General features: G+C 39.9%; 1 protein-coding gene across 15 annotated transcripts in view; it reads left to right on the top strand.

The window, feature by feature from the left end:
* Window positions 1-20173, top strand: part of RWDD3 (RWD domain containing 3) — a 252870-nt gene that overhangs the window by 16550 nt on the left and 216147 nt on the right. For 14 of the 15 annotated variants that reach the window (XR_015254906.1, XR_015254894.1, XR_015254893.1 and 11 more), the window contains exons 2-5: window positions 3674-4161; window positions 6127-6242; window positions 6341-6477; window positions 8844-8935. Coding sequence is in view for 1 of the 15 variants with exons in the window: in XM_025912188.2 (XP_025767973.1) it covers window positions 3674-4161; window positions 6127-6242; window positions 6341-6455 (719 nt within the window). In the remaining 14 variants the exon portion in view is untranslated. Of the gene's footprint in view, window positions 1-3673; window positions 4162-6126; window positions 6243-6340; window positions 7014-8843; window positions 8936-20173 lie in introns of those variants that run through there. The other variant, XM_025912188.2, reaches the window with a different exon arrangement.

Consider the following 20173-nt stretch of genomic DNA (forward strand, 5'->3'; position numbering starts at 1 on the left):
GTGTGGTTAGGTATATAATTTCTTTCATGTATTTGTAAGGAAGAATAAGGTTTGAAACCTATTTTAGTTTGTGTTTTACTTATGAAATTGATACACTTATTATAAGGCAGAGTGACTTATTTAAAAAAAAAAAAAAAAGGGGCGCCTGGGTGGCGCAGTCGGTTAAGCGTCCGACTTCAGCCAGGTCACGATCTCGCGGTCCGTGAGTTCGAGCCCCGCATCGGGCTCTGGGCTGATGGCTCAGAGCCTGGAGCCTGTTTCTGATTCTGTGTCTCCCTCTCTCTCTGCCCCTCCCCCGTTCATGCTCTGTCTCTCTCTGTCCCAAAAATAAATAAACGTTGAAAAAAAAAAAAAATTAAAAAAAAAAAAAAAAAGACTAGGGAATTTGTTAATTCTCAACCAGAGGCAAGACCTACATGTTTTGGTGGGTTCTTTAGATTAAAATCGTTTTGGGACTTAGGAAAATTTTGGTTTTCTAGGGCAAGCATAAGTTTTCTAGGGCATAGGTGTTTATTGACAATGATGAATTTGTGAGTTAAACTTAATAACGAGTTTTTTGAGGCCAGGGAATGGCAGAGCTTAGCATTAGATTTAGAGCAGGATTATTTTTCTGTTAATCGCTGTTTCTAAGCTGTTAATAATCTTAAAGCAGATAGAGACAACTTTGTTTTTTGAATCTCTTTTTTTAACGAAAAAATCAGATTGACAGTACATGTGGTTACATGAAAAATTCTGACTTGAGAGACACCCAGTTTAGTTGCATGTACAAACCAAGGCAGATATGAAATGGAGGGGTAATATGCATACTTCTAGAGTTTTGGGAAGAAAACGAGTTTTTAAAAGAATATGTACCTTTATTATATCAGCAGAGTGGTGTATGTTATTGGGCTTTTCGTTTTCCTGCAGCGATAATATCATTTTGTGTAATTTTAGTTTGCAGCCCCAGTGTGTGTGTGTGTGTGTGTGTGTGTGTGTGTGTGTGTGTGTGTGTTGGCAGGGGGGAATGGGCAGGGAGTCACTGTCACCAAGAAGACCAATTAGGAAGAATGTTAATCTTTCCAGTTTTTGAATGACTCAAAGCAATTTTCCTTCTAAACATACACCCAATAATTTTACAATTTTCTAAGACAAAAGTCAGGATTTCTCCCATTGCTTTTCTTTTTGCTGACTGGGACCAGCAGAAAATTACTAGGAGAGGAAAATGAAAATTGGTAAGGATTTGAATGGCCAGCTCAGTAGCCTTTTCATACTTTCTCCCTGGACTGCTTGTTTCTGTCAGTTGGTTATCTGCACTGGGGAGGAACAGGTGGGTACTTATATGACAGAGATTGGAGAACACTGTGGGTTTCAGAGTTTTGTCAGAAAGAGATCCTGGCTCGAACGGAAAAGCTTGCTTTGTGGGCACAGGTATAGTATTAGTTTCCTGTGGCAATTGTAACAAATTTCTGAAAATGTGCTGGCTTAAAACACATATTTGCTTTTATAGTCCCAGAGGTCAGAAGCCTGAAATCACTTTCACTGGGCTAAAATCAAGTGGTCAGCAGGGCTGTGTTCCCACTGGGGACTCTGAGGGTGAATCCATTTCTTTGCCTCTTCCAGCTTCTATAGCTGCATTTCTTGCACCCCTTGGCTCATGGTCCTCCTCTGTCTTCAAAGCTGACATCATGGCACCTGGCTTCAGTGACTATATTGCCTTCTGTGGTACAATCTCCCTCTTCCTTACTCTTATAAGGACACTTGTGTTATATTTTGCACCTGTCTCGGGGTCGTTAACCTAATCACATCTGCAAAGGCCCTTTTGCCATGTTCTGGGGATCAGAACACATGCATCGTTGGACCATTGTTCAGTCTCGCACAGGTAGCAGTGACTTCTGCACCTGTGAGACCCATGGTGACGAGCTAGCCACATAATGCTTACAGCTGTGTAACTGTAAAATGAAAAAGTTTCTTATAACTTGTAAAATTACTTCTTGGTTGTTGTCTAAAAAGAAAATTGAGATATTCCAGTGTGAAGAAAATAGTTCATTTGGTTCAACTGTAGTAATTCTGGTATGAGAGTACCACAAAATAAGTTCAAAGTACCATGGGAATCATAAGACAGATTTTAGGTGAATATTTGTTGACTGATGAATGTATGAAGATCTTCAAAAGTTAAGCTTCCCCTCGAGAGAAAAATTGGGCTCCCTAGAGGTTTTCTGGAGAGTTTATTCACCCTAATGGTTATACGTTGCCTGTAGGTGTATTTATAATGCCCATTTCACATAGTGAAGTGTACTGATCTGACATATACGGACCCTATTTAATAATAAAATATTTTAAAAATGAGGAACTGGCCGGAAGAAACAAGGGTTTTGAGAAATGTGATGGATCGTAGAGGAATGTACTAAAATTTAGAGAATTTTTCTTTATACAGTACACATTTTTCTTATGTCAACAAATTTTGGCTGTATCACTTTAATACGATCTTTATAATGGTTACCATTCGTGTTTCTGGGTGGTATCTTAAAATAGTAGTGCTTTGCAGCTGATACTGAAGAGTCTATTAAAAACAAAAAACAAAACACGACAAAAACCTCTGTGCAGCAGATATGTTTGGTCCTGTATGAATCAATGTCTGTCACAACAGCTTCTGTATTAATGGGATCAGATGGCTAGAAAGCCGTTTTAATGTTCCGTTTGGTTCTCTTAAGGGAGACACATTCAGGTTCCAGTTGTTGAGGCTGTGGGGCAGCAGTCCAGGTATGAAAATGAGAAAGGTTTGCCTGCCTCTCTTGTGAAGGAGAATGGAACGAGGGCGTGTGGAGAAAGAAGTAGGGGTAGAGAGAGGCAAGTCGGCTTCAAAGAGATCCGTCTGCACCCAGTTCTCTTCTACTCTGCTCTTCTGATCTGTGTGCTGCTTGCCCCCTGCAGAATGAATCAGCCTGACGTTTTATCAACTTTTTGAAAAGTGGGGTGAAGTGGTGTGGAACACATCAGAGGGGTGAAGTGGAGCAAATCTGAAAGAGAGCAGAGTGTTTCATCTCCTATCCTGTGTGTGCTTCCCCCCTCCTCCTTCTGGAGCCAGAAAGGGCTGAATTGATGTCCGCCCCATTTTAGTTCATCTTGCTACCTTCATGTTGCACTGATACTAATATATTTGAAGTAAGAAAAGAGCAGGGCCGGGCAGTTACTGTATATGCACAGTCATCGGTTTCTCTGCCCCTGCAACCACACAGCATCCCAGTGTTTGCTTTGACTTGAATTTGCCCCAAAGTGACCTTCCTTGAACGTACTGTATCACTTTTTAATTACTGATTTTATATATACACAATACTGTTTCTCTGAATGTTCATATGAGTTTATTACGAGTTTCCAGAATTATAACTAGGTCTGGGTGGGAAAAAAATTTGTGATGAGAAACCCTCTGGGAAATCTGAATAAAAATGGGGCAATAGCCGGTGTAAATGCCAGAGAAGTCCTGGGTGTTGGTATGCATGAATCCATGAGTATATATGTATGGCTGAAGGAGATCATCTGTAATTCACAGCTCGCTTGGTATTATGTGTCTCTTCGCAAAATAACTCAAGTTTTCTCATGAAAAATAAGTAGATCTGGAAACACAAATTTTGACTTCTTAGTGTTCCATTCAAATCACATTATGTATAGCTAATAATTATTTTTGGGTGCTTTCCAGAGACAGATGGGACCGTGTTCAGAATCCTCACAAAAGCTGAAGGACTTATGGGTGAGGATGTACCTTTAGAATTGCTGTTCCACTTACCGGTAAATTACCCGTCGTGTCTACCTGCCATCTCGGTTCACTCGGAACACTTGACCCGGGCCCAGTCCATGACTGTGAAAGAGAAGTTACTTAAGCAAGCAGAGAACCTTTTGTCGGAACCTATGGTTCATGAGCTGGTTCTCTGGATTCAGCACAATCTCAGGCACGTCCTCAACCAACCAGAAACTGGAAGTGGCCGTGAAAAGTGTACCTTTGCAACAGGCACGACTGTGGATGATGGACTGTGGATGACTCTTTTGCATTTAGATCACATGAGAGCAAAGACCAAATATGTCCAAACTGTTGAAAAGTGGGCTTCTGATTTACAACTGACAGGAAGACTGATGTTCATGGGTAAAATAATACTAATTTTACTACAAGGAGACCGAAGCAATATCAAGGTGCCAGAAATTTTAATGTTGAATATGAATTTGGCTATTTTCTGCCAAAATGGTGTTAATGGATCTCTATCTTCTTAGGAGTGTCTTTAACTTCTAATTATATCTACAAACTTGTAAAGCTTGAATAAGTAGATGATATTTGAAAAATCATTCCAGGGGCGCCTGGGTAGCTCAGTCAGTTAAGCGTCTGACTTTGGCTCTGGTCTTGATCTCACAGTTCCTGGGTTCAAGCCCTGCATCAGGCTGTCTGCTATCAGCACAGAGCCCGCTTTGGGTCCTCTGTCCCCCTTTATTTCTGCCCCTCTCCTACTCTCCCAAAAAAAATAAATAAACTTAAAAAAAATCATTCCGCATAACAAAAGTAAGGGGTTATAAAAAAGATCTCTGTGGTTCATGAATGTTTGTAATTAGCTTTGAGCCTTAACTTTATAAATGTGCACAAAAAGTTTGTGCGTGTTTGTATTTCATTCTTTGGCACAGCACGGTGTCTATTTGTGGGTAGTCTGTGAAAGGTTAAACTTTTTGGCAGTTAAAAACACATTCTGACACTTTAATTTGGCTCCTCTAATACCTGGAAAGAGGCGCTGGTCCTTCCTAAGGAGGATTTAGTGTTAGTGGAAGTAGAATCGTTAGGGCTGTCAGCTTGTCACCACCCACCTAACTTTTGCTTTCCACCTGACTTGTCTCAGCAGCTGCTTTCAAAATCATCATCTTCAGATTTTCCAAGTTCAAATTCTCAACTCATCTCACCTGTTTTATGTGGTACCAGACAAGGAAAGCTGCTTATTATATTTTATATCTTGAAAACGCTACAAATCACTTAATAGGTTTTGTGCTTTCAGATAGGTTGGGTCAAGAATACTTACAATTGAATTTATTCAAAACCGATTAAGCTTGCACAACCTATAATCTGAAAGATTTGTAAAATAACTACCTAGCTTTTTTTAGGGTGGGCGCTTATCACAATACGTAATTGGTATTTGGTTAACCGGATGAGTGCTGGGTTTATAGCATACAGATACCACAAATAATTAAAGCTTAATCTAAATCTTGGTTTGAGGTCTGACCAAAGAGCCAGGTGTTTTAAGGTGATTTATAGTATATCTACAAAACTTGATATTTCAAGTAAACTACTGACTGACAAAAATGAATACAAATTAATTTCCGTGTTCGTATTTCCCTGAAAGTCTCAGATTTTTCTTTAAGCCAGCTCAGGAACGTTAGTCTAAGCGCAGCTGTTCTGCAGATGTTCTGCAGATTGGATCCATCAATCAATTAGCAAGTATTTATTCATTTGACTCGAACTTTGCTAATGTAGAGAAATTACACTTTTTAAAGAGTTCTTCTTCTTCTTCTTCTTCTTCTTCTTCTTCTTCTTCTTCTTCTTCTTCTTAGCTTTCCCTAAAATGCCACTTGATGTAAATATCTCTGTTCAATTTTCTAAGATTGCGTATCAGGGTGGAGAATTACAGGTACATATTTATAGATGCCATGCCATTTGGAATGGCAAGTGCTGTGTGCCTGTTAACCTCCTCCAGACATGGGAGTAGTGACATTAATGGCAGTAGTTGGTACTATTAATTGTGCCATAGCTGTGTGTGGCAGCCTCTCTGAGTGCTTTGCATGTATTAACTCATTTAACCATCACAGCTTCCCATGAGGTAGGTGCTGTTATGAGTACCATGTCATGGAGCAGGCTCTGAGGCACAGAGGGGGTAGGCGGCCAGACTGGAATCTGATCTAGTAGGCTGCATGGTCCAGATTTAAACCTGTGTAGTTTGCATCCTTCCACCAGCATATTATGCTGCCTAGTGTAGAAAGACACCATAGCCCTCTTATTGCTTGATTCAGAAAGGGGGTACTCTTTACGTAGGAAAATAAGCCTGCAGATTTATGGCTCCTTTGAAACTAGGACTTTGAGATTCAGAGTAGCATCTGTTTTTAATGTACTGATTTATCATTTAGGAATACCTGATTCTTCAGAAAACCTCCAAAGTAGATGTGGACTCAAGTGGAAAGAAATGCAAAGAGAAAATGATTAGTGTACTGTTTGAAACAAAAGTACAGACAGAACACAAAAGGTATAATTTAGTACTATTGCAGAACGAAAAGTAACTGAATCGATAATTATACTCTGACAAATCTAGGCATATTCATGAGTTTCTCTTGTATAATGCAGGTTTCTGGCATTTGAAGTCAAAGAGTATTCATCGTTGGATGAGTTACAAAAGGAATTTGAAACTGCAGGACTTAAGAAGCTTTTCTCCGAATTTGTGCTTGGGCTGGTAAAATGAAATGGAAGACAGGAATCTTTTAGTAAGATAGCAATGGTTTTTTGTTTTGTTTTGTTTTGTGTTTCACATTGGGTTTTGGGAATGGCTAATTGAAATCCTCACAAGGGAACAATTTTAAAGTTTCTCTGAAGCAAAATGATAGCTACCATTCTAACTTCAGGAACAAAACCCAATTTTGTTTATGGAATATTAAACAGTAAAAACATCCATGTATTCTAATTTTTGCCAGCAAAGACTAGGTTCAATAGATGGAATGTTATTTGCAAGATAAATATAAGATGATGATGGTAAATGAGCCCTTGTGTTTGTATAGCAGATTTGTTTGGAACTGTGCAATTTTCTGGCTAATTTTCTTGTAATTAAATGAATTTTTTTAAAGGTTTGTTTTCGTGTTTACTTTTTTCATGTTTACATTTTTAGCATTTGATCACGATTTTCCCCTATTCAGCTTATTATATCTAATGTTTTAAGTTGAATGTTAAGAAAAATATAACACTGATTTCTTTGTGGAAGTGCATGAATTGTTAGCTTAAATAAAATCAAAGAGGTTCTGTAGAACTTGATTTATGATCGCTTCCTTTGAGGTACCAGATAGCACAGTACCTGCCAGTTACAGGACTACAGACTCTATTTAAATTAAAATTCTTTTTTGAAAAATTCACCTTCTGGTTTTACAAGGGGAAAACTGTTTCACACAAAATGAACTTGACTTGTTGGATGGAGGAAATGATATAGAGATACCACAAAAAAAATTTTTTTTAATGTTTATTCATTTTAGAGGGAGAGAGAGAGAATGTGAGCAGAGGAGGGGCAGAGAGAGAGGGAGACAGAGAATCTGAAGCAGGCTCCAAGCTCTGAGCTGTCAGCACAGAACCGTACCCGGGGCTTGAACTCACAAACAGCGAGATCATGACCTGAGCTGAAGTCAGACGCTTAACTGACTGAACCACCGACTGCGCCCCAAGATACCATTATTTTATTTCTTAAGAAATCTGTTAAAGTATGATAATCTTAAAATATATTTACTTTAGGGGCACCTGGGTGGCTCAGTCGGTTGGGCGGCCGACTTCGGCTCAGGTCATGATCTTGCGGTCCGTGAGTTCTAGCCCCACGTCGGGCTCTGTGCTGACAGCTCAGAGCCTGGAGCCTGCTTCATATTCTGTGTCTCCCTCTCTCTGACCCTCCCCTGTTCATGCTCTGTCTTTCCCTGTCTCAAAAATAAATAAATGTTAAAAAAAAAAATAAATAAAATATATTTACTATATAGTAAAGAAGAAGAGAAGACACCAGAAAATAAAAGCTTGCATTAAAATCTCTAACAAGTGTAAGGAGCCATTTACATTTCAGAAAGGATATTTGTGTTCACAAAGCCAACTGTACTTCTGAAATAAGGGGCCAAGTGATGGAGGAAAGGCCACACAAATCCCTCTCCCTGTGATCTATGAAGTACAGTGATGTAATTATAAAATCCTAACCGATGGGAGGCATAAGCGAGGGCACGTTCGAGCATGCCGGTAGTGTTTCTTCACAGCGTTGCTCTGGCATCATGGTGGTTCAGTCTGATTGTCTCACTTTTCAGGCACCCTTACAATTAAGTTATTCCTACCTAATGATCATTTTATGGGGTTCCAACGAGGGGGGATTTGCAGTTCATTTTATCTCATTCAAGGATATTTGTGATTTTTTTTCCTGGAGAACTGGTAAATGTTGTTAGGTTGTTCTATGGGAACGGTATGGCAAGGAGACACTAGGCTACTGATACGCTAAACTGAAAATAGGCTTGAAAATTTGAGACTGGACGTTATTACCACTTTCTTTGATTTACTAAATGAGGGGATTAAAAGTTACTGCCATCAAGGTTGTAGCAGTAGCAGTAGTAGGAGGCTGGGTCTGAATTTTATCACAAGAGAACTGCGAGTGCTTCATTTTGCCTTGACTCTTCTGTGCTCAAGTGTTTGCCACACCATGATTTAATTTATGGTTCTCCTTCAAACTCTCATCTTCAGATTTGACCTTCCACCCCTAGAGAAGAGCTTGAATCAGGCAAAATTGAATGTTGGTAATGACTTTCTCCAAATTAATTACATTTCTATTTGCTAAAATGTTTTAAAAGTATTGGTTTTGATTTTTTTTTTGTGGATGTTTACATCTAAGTCTTTCACAAATGTATACACGTTGGAATGCAAAACTAACCTTGACGGTGTTAGATATTTATATGAATTTAATTTGATGATCTCTGAATAAAAGAAAATTTAAAATCATGTGCAAAAAGTCTGTAAGAGTCTCTGGTATTTTATTAACTGGAGGAAGATATTTTTTTACCTTCTTATATTTTTATTTTCTTAACTAGAGGAAGATTTTACTAAAACCCTGATGCTTTCTTTTCAGCTTGAGGTACTTCTGAAAAGCTAATTAGGACTTCCAGAAGATAGAAGATGGGGGGCCAAGGGCTGGGACCCCTGAAGGATTGCACTGTAAGAGTAAGTACTAGTTGTCCTAGTACTATAGCTAAAGTTTGTGGATTCTGTTGGGTCCAGAATGTCTTAAGCTTTGAATTTGGATTAGGGTAGTCCATGATTCTAATACCCCATATCCTCTAAGTCTTCTTTGGAATAAGATAACATTATCCTAGGTGTCAAATTTATAAGTAATTTTAAAATTAAGTATTCAGCAAATAATCAGAGATAATTGGACTCATGAAGAGACAAGATACTATTAATGAGAAACAACAGAAATAATAGACAATAGAAATAGAACCACAGGGACTCTACATGCTAGAATTATTAGACATAGATCACGAAACAGGCTTAATATGTTCCAGGAGATAAAAGCCAAACTTGGAACTGGAATTAGAAAATGTAAAAGGTGACATGCTGACAAGGTGACATTTATATTTGAAAAACAACAAAACAAAAAACAAATAGAAATTCTAGAACTGAAAAATATTAAGAATTCAAGAATGGTTCATTAGGTAAAGTGCAGTTAGGAACCCAGAAACGAGCCTAGGTATTTCAAACAGTGAATCTAAAACAGGAATTGGTTAGAAGACCAAAAGAGCAAAAAGGAGAGGGAGTGGAGCTAGGTGACAGAGAAGAAAAAAAGAGGGGAGGGCGATCTACTCAGCGTTTAGAAATTATGAAACATTTACCTGCTGCTGCACTTTAAAGACTATTGTAGTTGGTCCCAGAGCTACTGCTGCTGATAGGTACTATCTCTGGTCTATTGGAGTTGCCACTTGCTGCCACTGCAGCAAATGCCAACAGCCGTCACAGTGCTGGAACCTGTACCACTTGCAGAGTTCCCAGCAGTGCCTCCTATTGAGCAAACTCAACAGGAATCCACCTGGTAAAGAAGTCTGGGAAATGTAGTTTGAATAACCCAACCCCAGGAGAACCACAAAATGTAGGAGGATGGATATGTGTGTGTGTGTGTGTGTGTGTGTGTGTGTGAAGTGAGAGGGGAGAAACCTGTGTGCCTATAGTAAGTAACCAGCACAACCTTGCCTTTTAGCTTTTAAGCATTCACACCTACTCCCTACCCATATTTAAATTTCTATACAAGTACAGGTTTATGCTTCTATCAGATTTAACTATTTTTTTCTGTACAAATGAAGACTTTTAACTTTCCCCCCAAAAGTGGAGAAATAAGGTCCCATCAGTTACTATTAGACTCACTGGTGTTAATTCTTTTTCTTTTTTTTTGAAGTTTAATTCTATATTTTGAGAGAGCATGGGGGAGGGGCAGAGGGAGAGAGATGTGGGGCTTGAACTCACAAACCGTGAGATCATGACTTGAGCCGAAGCCAGATGCTTAACCGACTGAGCCACCCAGGCGCCCCTGGTGTTAATTCTTGTTCAATCACAATCCCACCTGGATGTTCTGTAACCTGAAGATAAACTGTAAAGTTCACCACCACCAACCTTTCTTATATAACTTGAGAGAAGGAAAGGGAAAAAACTTGAGGGAAGTGGGAAGGAAAGACAGTTAATATATACAAAGATACACAGAACAAGCAATGAAGCAAATTTGTATGAGTACTTTGATACTTGTTTCTATAACTGATCTTGAAGCTGTAGCTGATACTTATAACTTCTCCTTCTACTCCATTTTTCTTTGCTCTTGGTCAGCACTTTCTCTAGTTAAGGCTCTCTATCTAGTAGGGTAGCCAAATCTTCATTTTGGAAGGATCTACGTTTTCAGGAGTTGGGTTTAAACTTTGACTATTGAACAAAAAATATTAAGAGGTATTCCCTGGGCTCTTGACATAGTTCTTGTCAACCCCATGGTGTAGCAGTAACCCAGTTTTCCCGTAGTAATCTGGATCAATCACCCCTGCCGTTTTGCGAACCTCTTTCTTTGCTTGTTCATTTAGTGTTCTAAGGAGCCTAATATATTCAGGTGTCAGTCTCACCTTCTAATTCGTTTGAGCCATTTTGTGTGGCTGGTAGAAACATTCCTTCCATGAGAACTAAGACTCCAAACCAGCATAGCCCAAGTTTACAGAGTTGGGAATAAAAATTTTGTGAGTGGATTATAAGTATAATACAGAAATCCATCTTATTTTAATTCCTTGATTTCTGGACCCATGTATTCTGGCAGTGGGAGAAATATCTTATATTGATCACGGATTCAAAGGATATCTTTATATTGTATGATAGCACGTCAACTTTCAGAGTCTTGTCTTCTAGCTAGCCAGATAACTGACTCTTTTGTAGGTCATTATATTATTCTATCAAGCTAGCCACTTCTGGACAATTTGGCACATGGAAGGCCTATACATTTCATAGTCATGAGCCCATTGCTACATTTCTTTTGTTGTGAAATGAATTTTTCACTTTGAAATTATATTGTGCTCTCACAATGTCTATAATATTGTGGTTGGTAGTATTATAGAAAGGAACTTCTGATTTATAAGTGAAATAAGTATTTCTCTGAGGACAAATTGCTGGCCCTTCCACTAGAGAAGAGATCCAATGTAATTAACTAGTCATGAGGCAGTAGTGTCTCCCAGGATATGAGGCCCTACTGGTGGCTCAGCATTGATCTCTGTTCATAGCAGGTTAGGCACTCAGCAGTGATAACAGCAAGATCAATATTGGGGAGAGAAATTTTATGTTGCTGAGCCCATGTATAACTTCTATCCCTGCTGCCATATTTGCTTTGTATTAGAGCCCACTGAGCAAGCATGGGGGTGCTAGGGAAAGAGGATGACTGAAGTCTGCAGAATGAGTTAGCCTGTCCATTTAATCAGTGAAGGCTTTCTCTGCAGTGGTTGCCCTTTTATAAACATCACATGGGACATAAATATTCTCATATTTTATGCTCATCCTGAGGGGTCCATTCACATATATCTGCCTCAGATCTCTGTCATTAGTCTTCTGATCTAGTTCTTTCAAAGTGACTGATTTCCCTGGCCAATCCATTAGCCACTGCCCATGATATACCATAGATCTACACCATGGACATTTCTTTTTTTATTTTTTTTTATTTTTTAATGTTTATTTATTTTTGAGAGAGAGAGAGAGAGAGAGAGAGGGGGAGAGAGAGAGAGAGAGGCAGGCTGAAAGCAGGGGGAGGAGCAGAGAGAGAGGAAGACACAGAATCAGAAGCAGGCTCCAGGCTCTGAGCTGTCAGCACAGATCCTGACGTGGGGCTCAAAACCACAAACTGTGAGATCATGACCTGATCCGAAGTCGGTCACTTAACCGACTGAGCCACCCAGGTGTCCCACCATGGACATTTCTTTACCTAGGTAAAGTATATAACCACAAGTACAACTCAGAGATTTACCCACTGAAAAGGTTTTTTTCTCTTCACTTTCACCTCTCCAAGACACTTTAGACTGGAATGGTAATGCTGAAGAACCATCCTCAGAAAGCCTGAGTTCATTCTTCCTCGGCTAACAAGTTATGGGTACTCCCCGTGACACTGGAGGCATGATCCTGGAAGAAGCAGCTATGTAGTAGTTTCTGTGGTCATCTGAGTCACTTGGTCATGCAGCTTGCCTGTGCCTTCAGGATCTGCTGGAGCCTGATCTTGGACACATCACTTCATTGTACATACCCATATTTATGACTTCATGGATGAAATAATATCCAGTTCATGACAGGTAGCTCAGGTCACATAGTCAGTTGGTGTCCCACAGTCAAGTGTTCAGTGTCAATGAAGAACCAGGAGCAAGCTAGGAGCTCTTTTTCAAGAGAAGGATAACTATATGTAAAAGAGCATGGCTTTGATATAAAACCTTAAGTTCTATTGTACTCTAACTACATTGGGCTCCATTGTGTCATCTGGGCTGCAAGGCCATGCAGCAAGACAGCTTATACTCAGTTAGGATCTGCAGCCTTTTCTTGCTCTGGGCCCCACTCAAAACAGGCAACTCCAAGGGTTAATCATCAAATGGGGCAGAAAATCACATTAAAATATAAAATATATTGCCTCCAGAATCCAAACATGCCTAGGAAGCATTGAATGTTAACGGTAGGAGTGTAAGGTGAAGCAACTTGGGATATTCTGGGATATGCCTCAGAACACTGGACCCCTAAAAACTTCACCATGCTGGTGAGCTTCTGAATTTTCATGGGCTTTTATCTCCCTCTTTTTGGTAAGGCATTTAGAGTACTTGCTACTTTCTGTTTGCCAGGTCCAATCAGCATCATGTTCAGAGGGATGTTAAAATGAATGAAGAAGTCCTTGAATACTGAATTATGACACAGAGCCAGAGAGCTGACATAGTCCTAAAGTAAGATATAGTCCTGAAGTGAAAGTGTCAGGCTGTACTTGCCAGGCAAAAACCAACTACTTCTAGTGGTCTTTACAAATTGATATCAAGGAAAAGTATTTGCCAGATCCAGAGCTAGATACCACGTACCCAGGGCTATGTTGATTTGCTCAAGGATAAGACTACATCTGGAATAACAATTATAATTGGAGTCATTACCTACCCAAATTTGATATTCTGCAGCCATTCTCTGAGACCCATCTGCTTCCGCCAAGCCCAATTGTTGAGTTAAATGAGGATGTTATAGGAATCATGCTTGGAAAGGACAGAACAAGGTCCTGGAACAACTGAGTGTCTGCATTGGAAAAAAAAAATTAAATTTTGCCCCTACTTCACAACCAAGATGAATTCCAGATGTATTAGAGGCCAAAATGTGAAAGGCAAAAATACTTTAGAAGAAAATACAGTAGCATATTTTCTTCACCTTCAGATCCTGGTGTTAAACAGGACACAAAAGCAAAATCTTGACGGGAAAAATTAGTAAATTGGACTCCACTAAAATTAAAAACGTATGTTCATCAAAAGATACCATTAAAGATAATGGAAAGGCATGCCACAGAATGGGGAAAGGCATTTAACATTTTATTGATACAGGTCTCATTTCCAGAATGTTAATAACAAAATAGACAACCGGATAGAAAAATGGGCAAAGGAATCTCGAATAGGTACTTCACAACTGAAACTATCCAAATGGCCAAAAACAGTATGCAAAGGTACTCAATGCCATTGATAATCGGGGAGGGAATGCAAATAAAACCACGATGATACTACCGGCCACCCACTGGAAGAATTTATTTATTTGTTTCATATTGAAAGACTTTTAAAATGTGTTTTATTTATTTTGAGAGAGACAGAGAGGGAGAGGGAGAAAACCCAAGCAGGGGAGGGGCAGAGTGAGAGGGAGAGAGAGAAAATCCCAAGTAGGCTTCCCTGTGTCAGTGCAGAACCCATAGCAGGGCTCTATCCCACAAACTGTGAGATCATGACCTGAGCTGAAATCAAGAGTCTGCCACTTAACCGACGGAGCCACCCAGTTGCCCCCCACTAGAATAATTTACAAGATGATTAATAATAAGAGTTGACTAAGAAGTGGAGCAAGGTCCATACTGATGCATCCTTGGTGGGAGTATAAACCCACCCGGGTACTTTGAGCGAAGAGTTTGATCTAATCTAGAAAAACTGACAATTGCATATCCTATAACCCAGCATTTCTGCTGCTAGGCATGTACCGTCCAGAAACATGTGCATAAATGTGTGAGGTTACCTATACAAGAATGTCCATAACAGTATTATTTTTCATAGCCCAAATGTGGCAACCCAAAACCTCCACCAGCGCGGAACGGACAAGTAAATTGTGGTATAGTCATGCAATGGAATCCTATAAGCAAACTAAGTGACTGAAGTATGGCCACATAGAGCAACATGGATTCATCTTAAAAAGGCAATACTGAACAAATGAAGTGAACACAAAAGAATACGTACCATATGATTCTAAATGTTCAAAAGCAGGCACAGTGGCACTAAATTACAGATGCATTCTTGGCTTTTATTATATGGCTTACAGTTACCTGTGGGGGGAAAGGATGGGGTTGTGGTTGGTGTTGCACGTGGCGATTATTTTTGGGGGGTGGGGGTGGAGATGAGGGTGGAGGAGGGAGAGCAATGGCTATGCTCTACTTCCTGACCAGGTGCTGGTTTCTCAGACATTTCAGTTGTAGTAATTCATTAAGCTGGATATTTAATGTATTATTTCTACTTTTTTTTTTCTCTTGTGAAAGTAGGCCTGGCTTTTAAAAATGCCGGTTATTACAATATATTTCGTAAATAAGAAAAATATTGAAGGCGATTCTTAAATCTTTGTAATTAATGGCAACTTCTCCCATCATAAAGGCTCAGCCACATTCAAAAATTGGAAGGGAGGCACAGAAGAATAGGCTATTTTAAGTAGAGTGGTTAGGGAAATCTTCTCTAAGGGGGTGACATTTGAACCAGTGCCTGAATGAAAGAGACCAACCAGAGAAAAGTAGACAGCGGAGAGTTCCAGGCAGCAGGCCCTGTAAGTGTAGCAGACACGAACCTGAAGGAACATAGCCTGTTTGAAGTAGACTCAACTGGCTGAGGTTTCTGTGCCAGAAGCTGTACATCCACCTCTCTTAGCATGCCAAATGGTCTCCGTCTTCCCTCAGTGATGCTAGCTTTATGAGACTTTTGCTTGTCAGCACTATTTTTGACCCTCCAATTTGCTGTTTTCCACTTATTTTTATACCAATGGGAAAATGTAGCATTCAAATAATTGTACAAATACAACGATAGAAGATGAAGATGTTAACAGTTCTGGCATTGTCGCACAATAGCTTAATTTGTCTGTCAGTTGATGCACCCAAGTCTGAATTTGATAAATGAAAAACTACATTTAAAGTTTCACTACTATAGATTGCAGAGGGCACAAAAATGAGTTTGAAATAAGGAGACTAAAAACAGGGGCAATGCCCCCGTATTATGAAAAATAGACAAAAATGTCTGAGGATTGCAAACCTGCCATTGATGTATAAAAATTCTCAAGAGATGAGAAGAGCTGGGGAATGGAATCTTCTTCTCTGATCACTTTGTCATTTCAGCTACTCTAATGCCTCAGTTTGCTTTCCACCATTTGGTTTTTGACTAGATTTTTTTTTTCCCCAAACAAGCTGGACCATAGATTTCAATTGCTTCAGATCACCTGAAGTGATGTTGCTTTATTTTTTCTATACCCTCTTGTATTTATTAGTTAGGGTTCTCCAGAGAAACAGAACCAACAGGGTATATATTTATTTATTTTACGGAATTGGCTCAAGTGATTATGGAGGCTGGTAAACCAAACATTTACAGAGTGGGCCTGCAGGCTGGAGGTTCAGTAAGAGCCGATGTTGTAGTTTAGGTCCAAGGCTGCCTGTGTGGAGTCCCGGGGAAAAAGCCAGTGAAGGCGGTCAGTCTGCTGGTAGAATACCCTCTTGCTTGCGGGAGGTCAGGCTTTTGTTCTATTTGTGTTTTCAACGCATTCGGTGAGGTCCACCCACATTTTGGTGGGCAGACTGCTTTCTCAGGGCCCACCGATTAAAATGCAAACCTCACCCTGAAACACTCTCACAGGACCATCCAGAATGATGTTTGACCAAATATGTGGGCAAAGTGGCACAGCCAAGTTGACATACACAGTTAGCCCTCACACCTCTCAGGAAGTTGCCATCTGTAGCTTTGCTTTTAGAGGGGAGGAATGTGGCTTTCAGTTCCTAACTGCTTCACTCATTGCTGTCTCTTACTGTATCCGTGTCCGTTGGCTACAAAACATTAGATACTGATATGAATCTGTAGTCGTACTGGTAAGAAAGATACTGTTTACAAAACAAGTTAACAGCCTGACAAACTATAGTTTTCTTTGGCCTGACTGGCTCCTTTTGAGTCAGAACTGGCCACAATAATAAATTCCACAAAAAGTTGCACTTCTACTAGCCCAGGAGTATAAAAAACGTAGACTCAAAGACATGTATTGATTTTTTTTAAAAAAGTGAACTCACTTGCTTTGGGATAACTTTCTAGAGCTCTAAACTTGTGTTTGCTTAGTACATTGCTGGCAACAGACACCCTGAAGTGTTATTAGGAGAAAATTCCAGAATTGTGCTCCTTCTGTGTGAACTCCAGCCTAGTTCTTTTCTGATGTGTCTGACAATCCTGCTTCTCCATCACTGGGGGACAGTTAGTCTCTGCTAATCTTCAGCAGTAGACCTTTCATGCAACCAGGAAAGCTATGTTGTAAAGTGCTAGTGGTTTCCAAATTTCTATGCATGGAGTTTTTCACTTCTTTATTACTTGAGAATTTCATCCATTTGCAGAGCTTTCATTATCCCCTCCGTGTAGCCCAGGCTCAAGTTTACACCTCTCAGGTCCTGACCTCTTTCCTGAGCTCTACACACCCATTTCTAATTCTGCCTGACATTACAATCTAGATTTTGGATTGTACAATCTACACAACTGTACGCATCAAATCTAGTATGATTAAAACAAACGATTGCATTTTTCTTGTTGTTGATATTGTTACCGAAACTGTCACTGGGCTCCTAGGATTAACCTTGGATGTTTGCATTGACTTCTTCCTCACTTTCTTGCGTCCAGTTAGCTGTCACGTCTAGTTTCTACTGATTCTTATATTCTCCCATCTTTTCCATTCTCGTGGGCACACCGTATGCCAAGTTCTTATTTTTTTCTGGCCAGGACTATTGGAAGTCTCCAATCTAGTATTCTCATCTCTGTTCTCCCTCTGTCCCATCCTATCCATTGCTACAGTTAATATTCCCTCATATAAAGCTTGGGGTCAGATATGTTTCAGAACCACAGATTTTTCTTTTGGATTGTTGAAGTTTTAGAAAGGTAACACAGAGGGGCGTCTGGGTGGCTCAGTCGGTTAAGCATCCGACTTCGACTCAGGTCATGATCTTGCTGTTTGTGGGTTCGAGCCCTGCATAGGGCTCTGTGCTGACAGCTCAGAACCTGGGGTCTGCCTTGGATTCTGTGTCTCCCTCTCTCTCCCTCTCCCCTGCTCATGCTCTGTCTTTGTCTCAAAAATAAACAAACATTAATTTTTTTTAAAAAAAAGAAAGGTAATATAGAGAAGATACTTTATATTACAAAATCTCCCTAATGGAGTCTGGAGAAGCATCCTATAGTCAAACCTTGTTTTTCTGCAGTGAAATGTATGAGTATTCACTTTAAGGAAGATAAATAAAAAGTATCACTGGTTTTGTATTGTTCGTGTTAAACTTTAATGCCAAAGGAGTTTAGATAAGACTGGCTTTTGTCTCCAAGTAAACTAGCAAAACAGAACCAAAATAACATCCCATCATTTTGATCTTTAGGGCTTTTGGTTTTGGAACTGTGGGGAAGACGTGGTAGATCTGGACTAGGTAAATCTTCCTCATGTAACCATATCACTCCCATTTCCTGCTGGGTTCGTTGTAAACTCTACACTCTGCCATTTCAAATGCCTTCTCGATTTGACCACAAGCCATTATTTTCTGCTTTTATCTTCCACTCATCTTCTACATATTGTTTTGATCTACCTCAACTGGTTAAATACTTCTCATTTTTTCTTCTACATATACTCAGGTTCATCCTTTTTCCTGTAATGTCCTTGCCTCTTGTCCATTCTTCTGCCAACTCACTATCTATTGACATTTTTCTCTGTTTTCAGAATGTTTCCCTCCATAAACAGTTTGATCCCCATTCTGGGATCAATAATTGATCTTTGGTCTGAATTCTTGTAGCAAGCTTCAGTTTTCCTGTATGCAAAATGAGAATAATATCACTGTCTTACCTCTCAGACTTGTCACTGGATTAAATCCTGCACAAATGCACCTAGCACAGTGTGAGACCCATTGTAGAACTCAACTGGGGCTAGTCCTTTTTCTTCTCTTCCTCCTTCCTTGCTTTTACTAAGAATACTCTGTAGTTTATGTTATTGTTTTAAATATACGTTTAATTTCCCCACTACTAGATCAGAAGTTTTTTTTTCTTAAGTTCATTTATTTATTTTGAGAGAGATAGAGACAGAGTGTGTGGGGGAGGGTCAGAGAGAATGGGAGAGAGAGAAACCCGAGGAGGTTCCACACTGCCAGTGCAGAGCTCTGTGCGGGGCTTGAACCCATGAAACTGTGAGATCATGACCTAAGCTGAAACTAAGATCTGGATGCTTAACTACTGAGCCACCCAGGTGCCCCACTATATCAGAAGATTTTTGAGGGTAGAACTTTGCTTATTAGAAGCTCAGCACTTACTGAGTTATATGAAATGAATATGAATGGTGTTACTAGAGACATTTCAACTCCTCCTTTGGATTCTAGACAGCCTGATTTCTTTGCCTATGAATGTACATTCAAAAACTCAAAACCAAATCAAACCTATGATCGCAGGACCCATCTTGATGTTTAGTGTCATAATTTCTGTTTCGGTGGAATTCTGAATGTCCAGAGGCCTTATAATGGAGACTGCCCACCCAGGATCTTGGCAAGCCTCACGGCCTAGAGGGGCACATTCTTTCACGTACACTAATATCCTACCACTGGGCGGCCTTGCCAGAAACCAGTGGGTGGGGCGACTAACACAGGTCTTCCACATTGGTGAGATGTGGTGCTCACTTGCATGGGAGAACACAGATTCTGTTCCTGTGCCATTTTCTGGGGCTCCCTGGAGTAGCCCTGGGCCCCTTCTGGGAGCAGGAGGTCTGAACATGACCTTCGCTTTCGTGCACTGCTCCTTTCAGGTTGGTTCTTCTTATCTCCAGGCTCTGCTGTCTCTCTCCCAAAACACCTCCTCCAAAGCCCCTTTCATCCCTAGCCTCCAAGAGTAGTATATCCTCTGGAGAGAGAGAAAAGCTAGTGTTGGTAGAGATCACTAGGTGTTTTCCTAATTTCCATTCTAACCTTCTTTCTTAGTAAATTTTCTTAGTAATTTTCTAAGTAATTTCTTTCTTTTTTTAAATTCTAATGTTATTTTTTAAATTTACATCCAAATTAGTTAGCATATAGTGCAACAATGATTTCAGGAGTAGATTCCTTAATGCCCCTTACCCATTTAGCCCATCACCCCTCCCACAACCCCTCCAGTAACCCTCTGTTTGTTCTCCATATTTAAGAGTCTCTTATGTTTTGTCCCCCTCCCTGTTTTTATATTATTTTTGTTTCCCTTCCCTTTTGTTCATCTGTTCCAAGTCTTAACGCCCTCATATGAGTGAAGTCATATGATATTTGTCTTTCTCTGACTAATTTCATTTAGCATAATACCCTCTAGTTCCATCCACATAGTTGCAAATGGCAAGATTTCACTCTTTTTGATTGCTGAGTAATACTCCTTTGTATATACACCACACCTTCTTTATCCATTCATCCGTCGATGGACATTTGGGCTC

Source organism: Puma concolor, chromosome C1, assembly GCF_028749965.1.
Source record: "Puma concolor isolate L17-30 chromosome C1, mPumCon1.1.hap2, whole genome shotgun sequence".
NCBI classification, from domain to species: domain Eukaryota; kingdom Metazoa; phylum Chordata; class Mammalia; order Carnivora; family Felidae; genus Puma; species Puma concolor.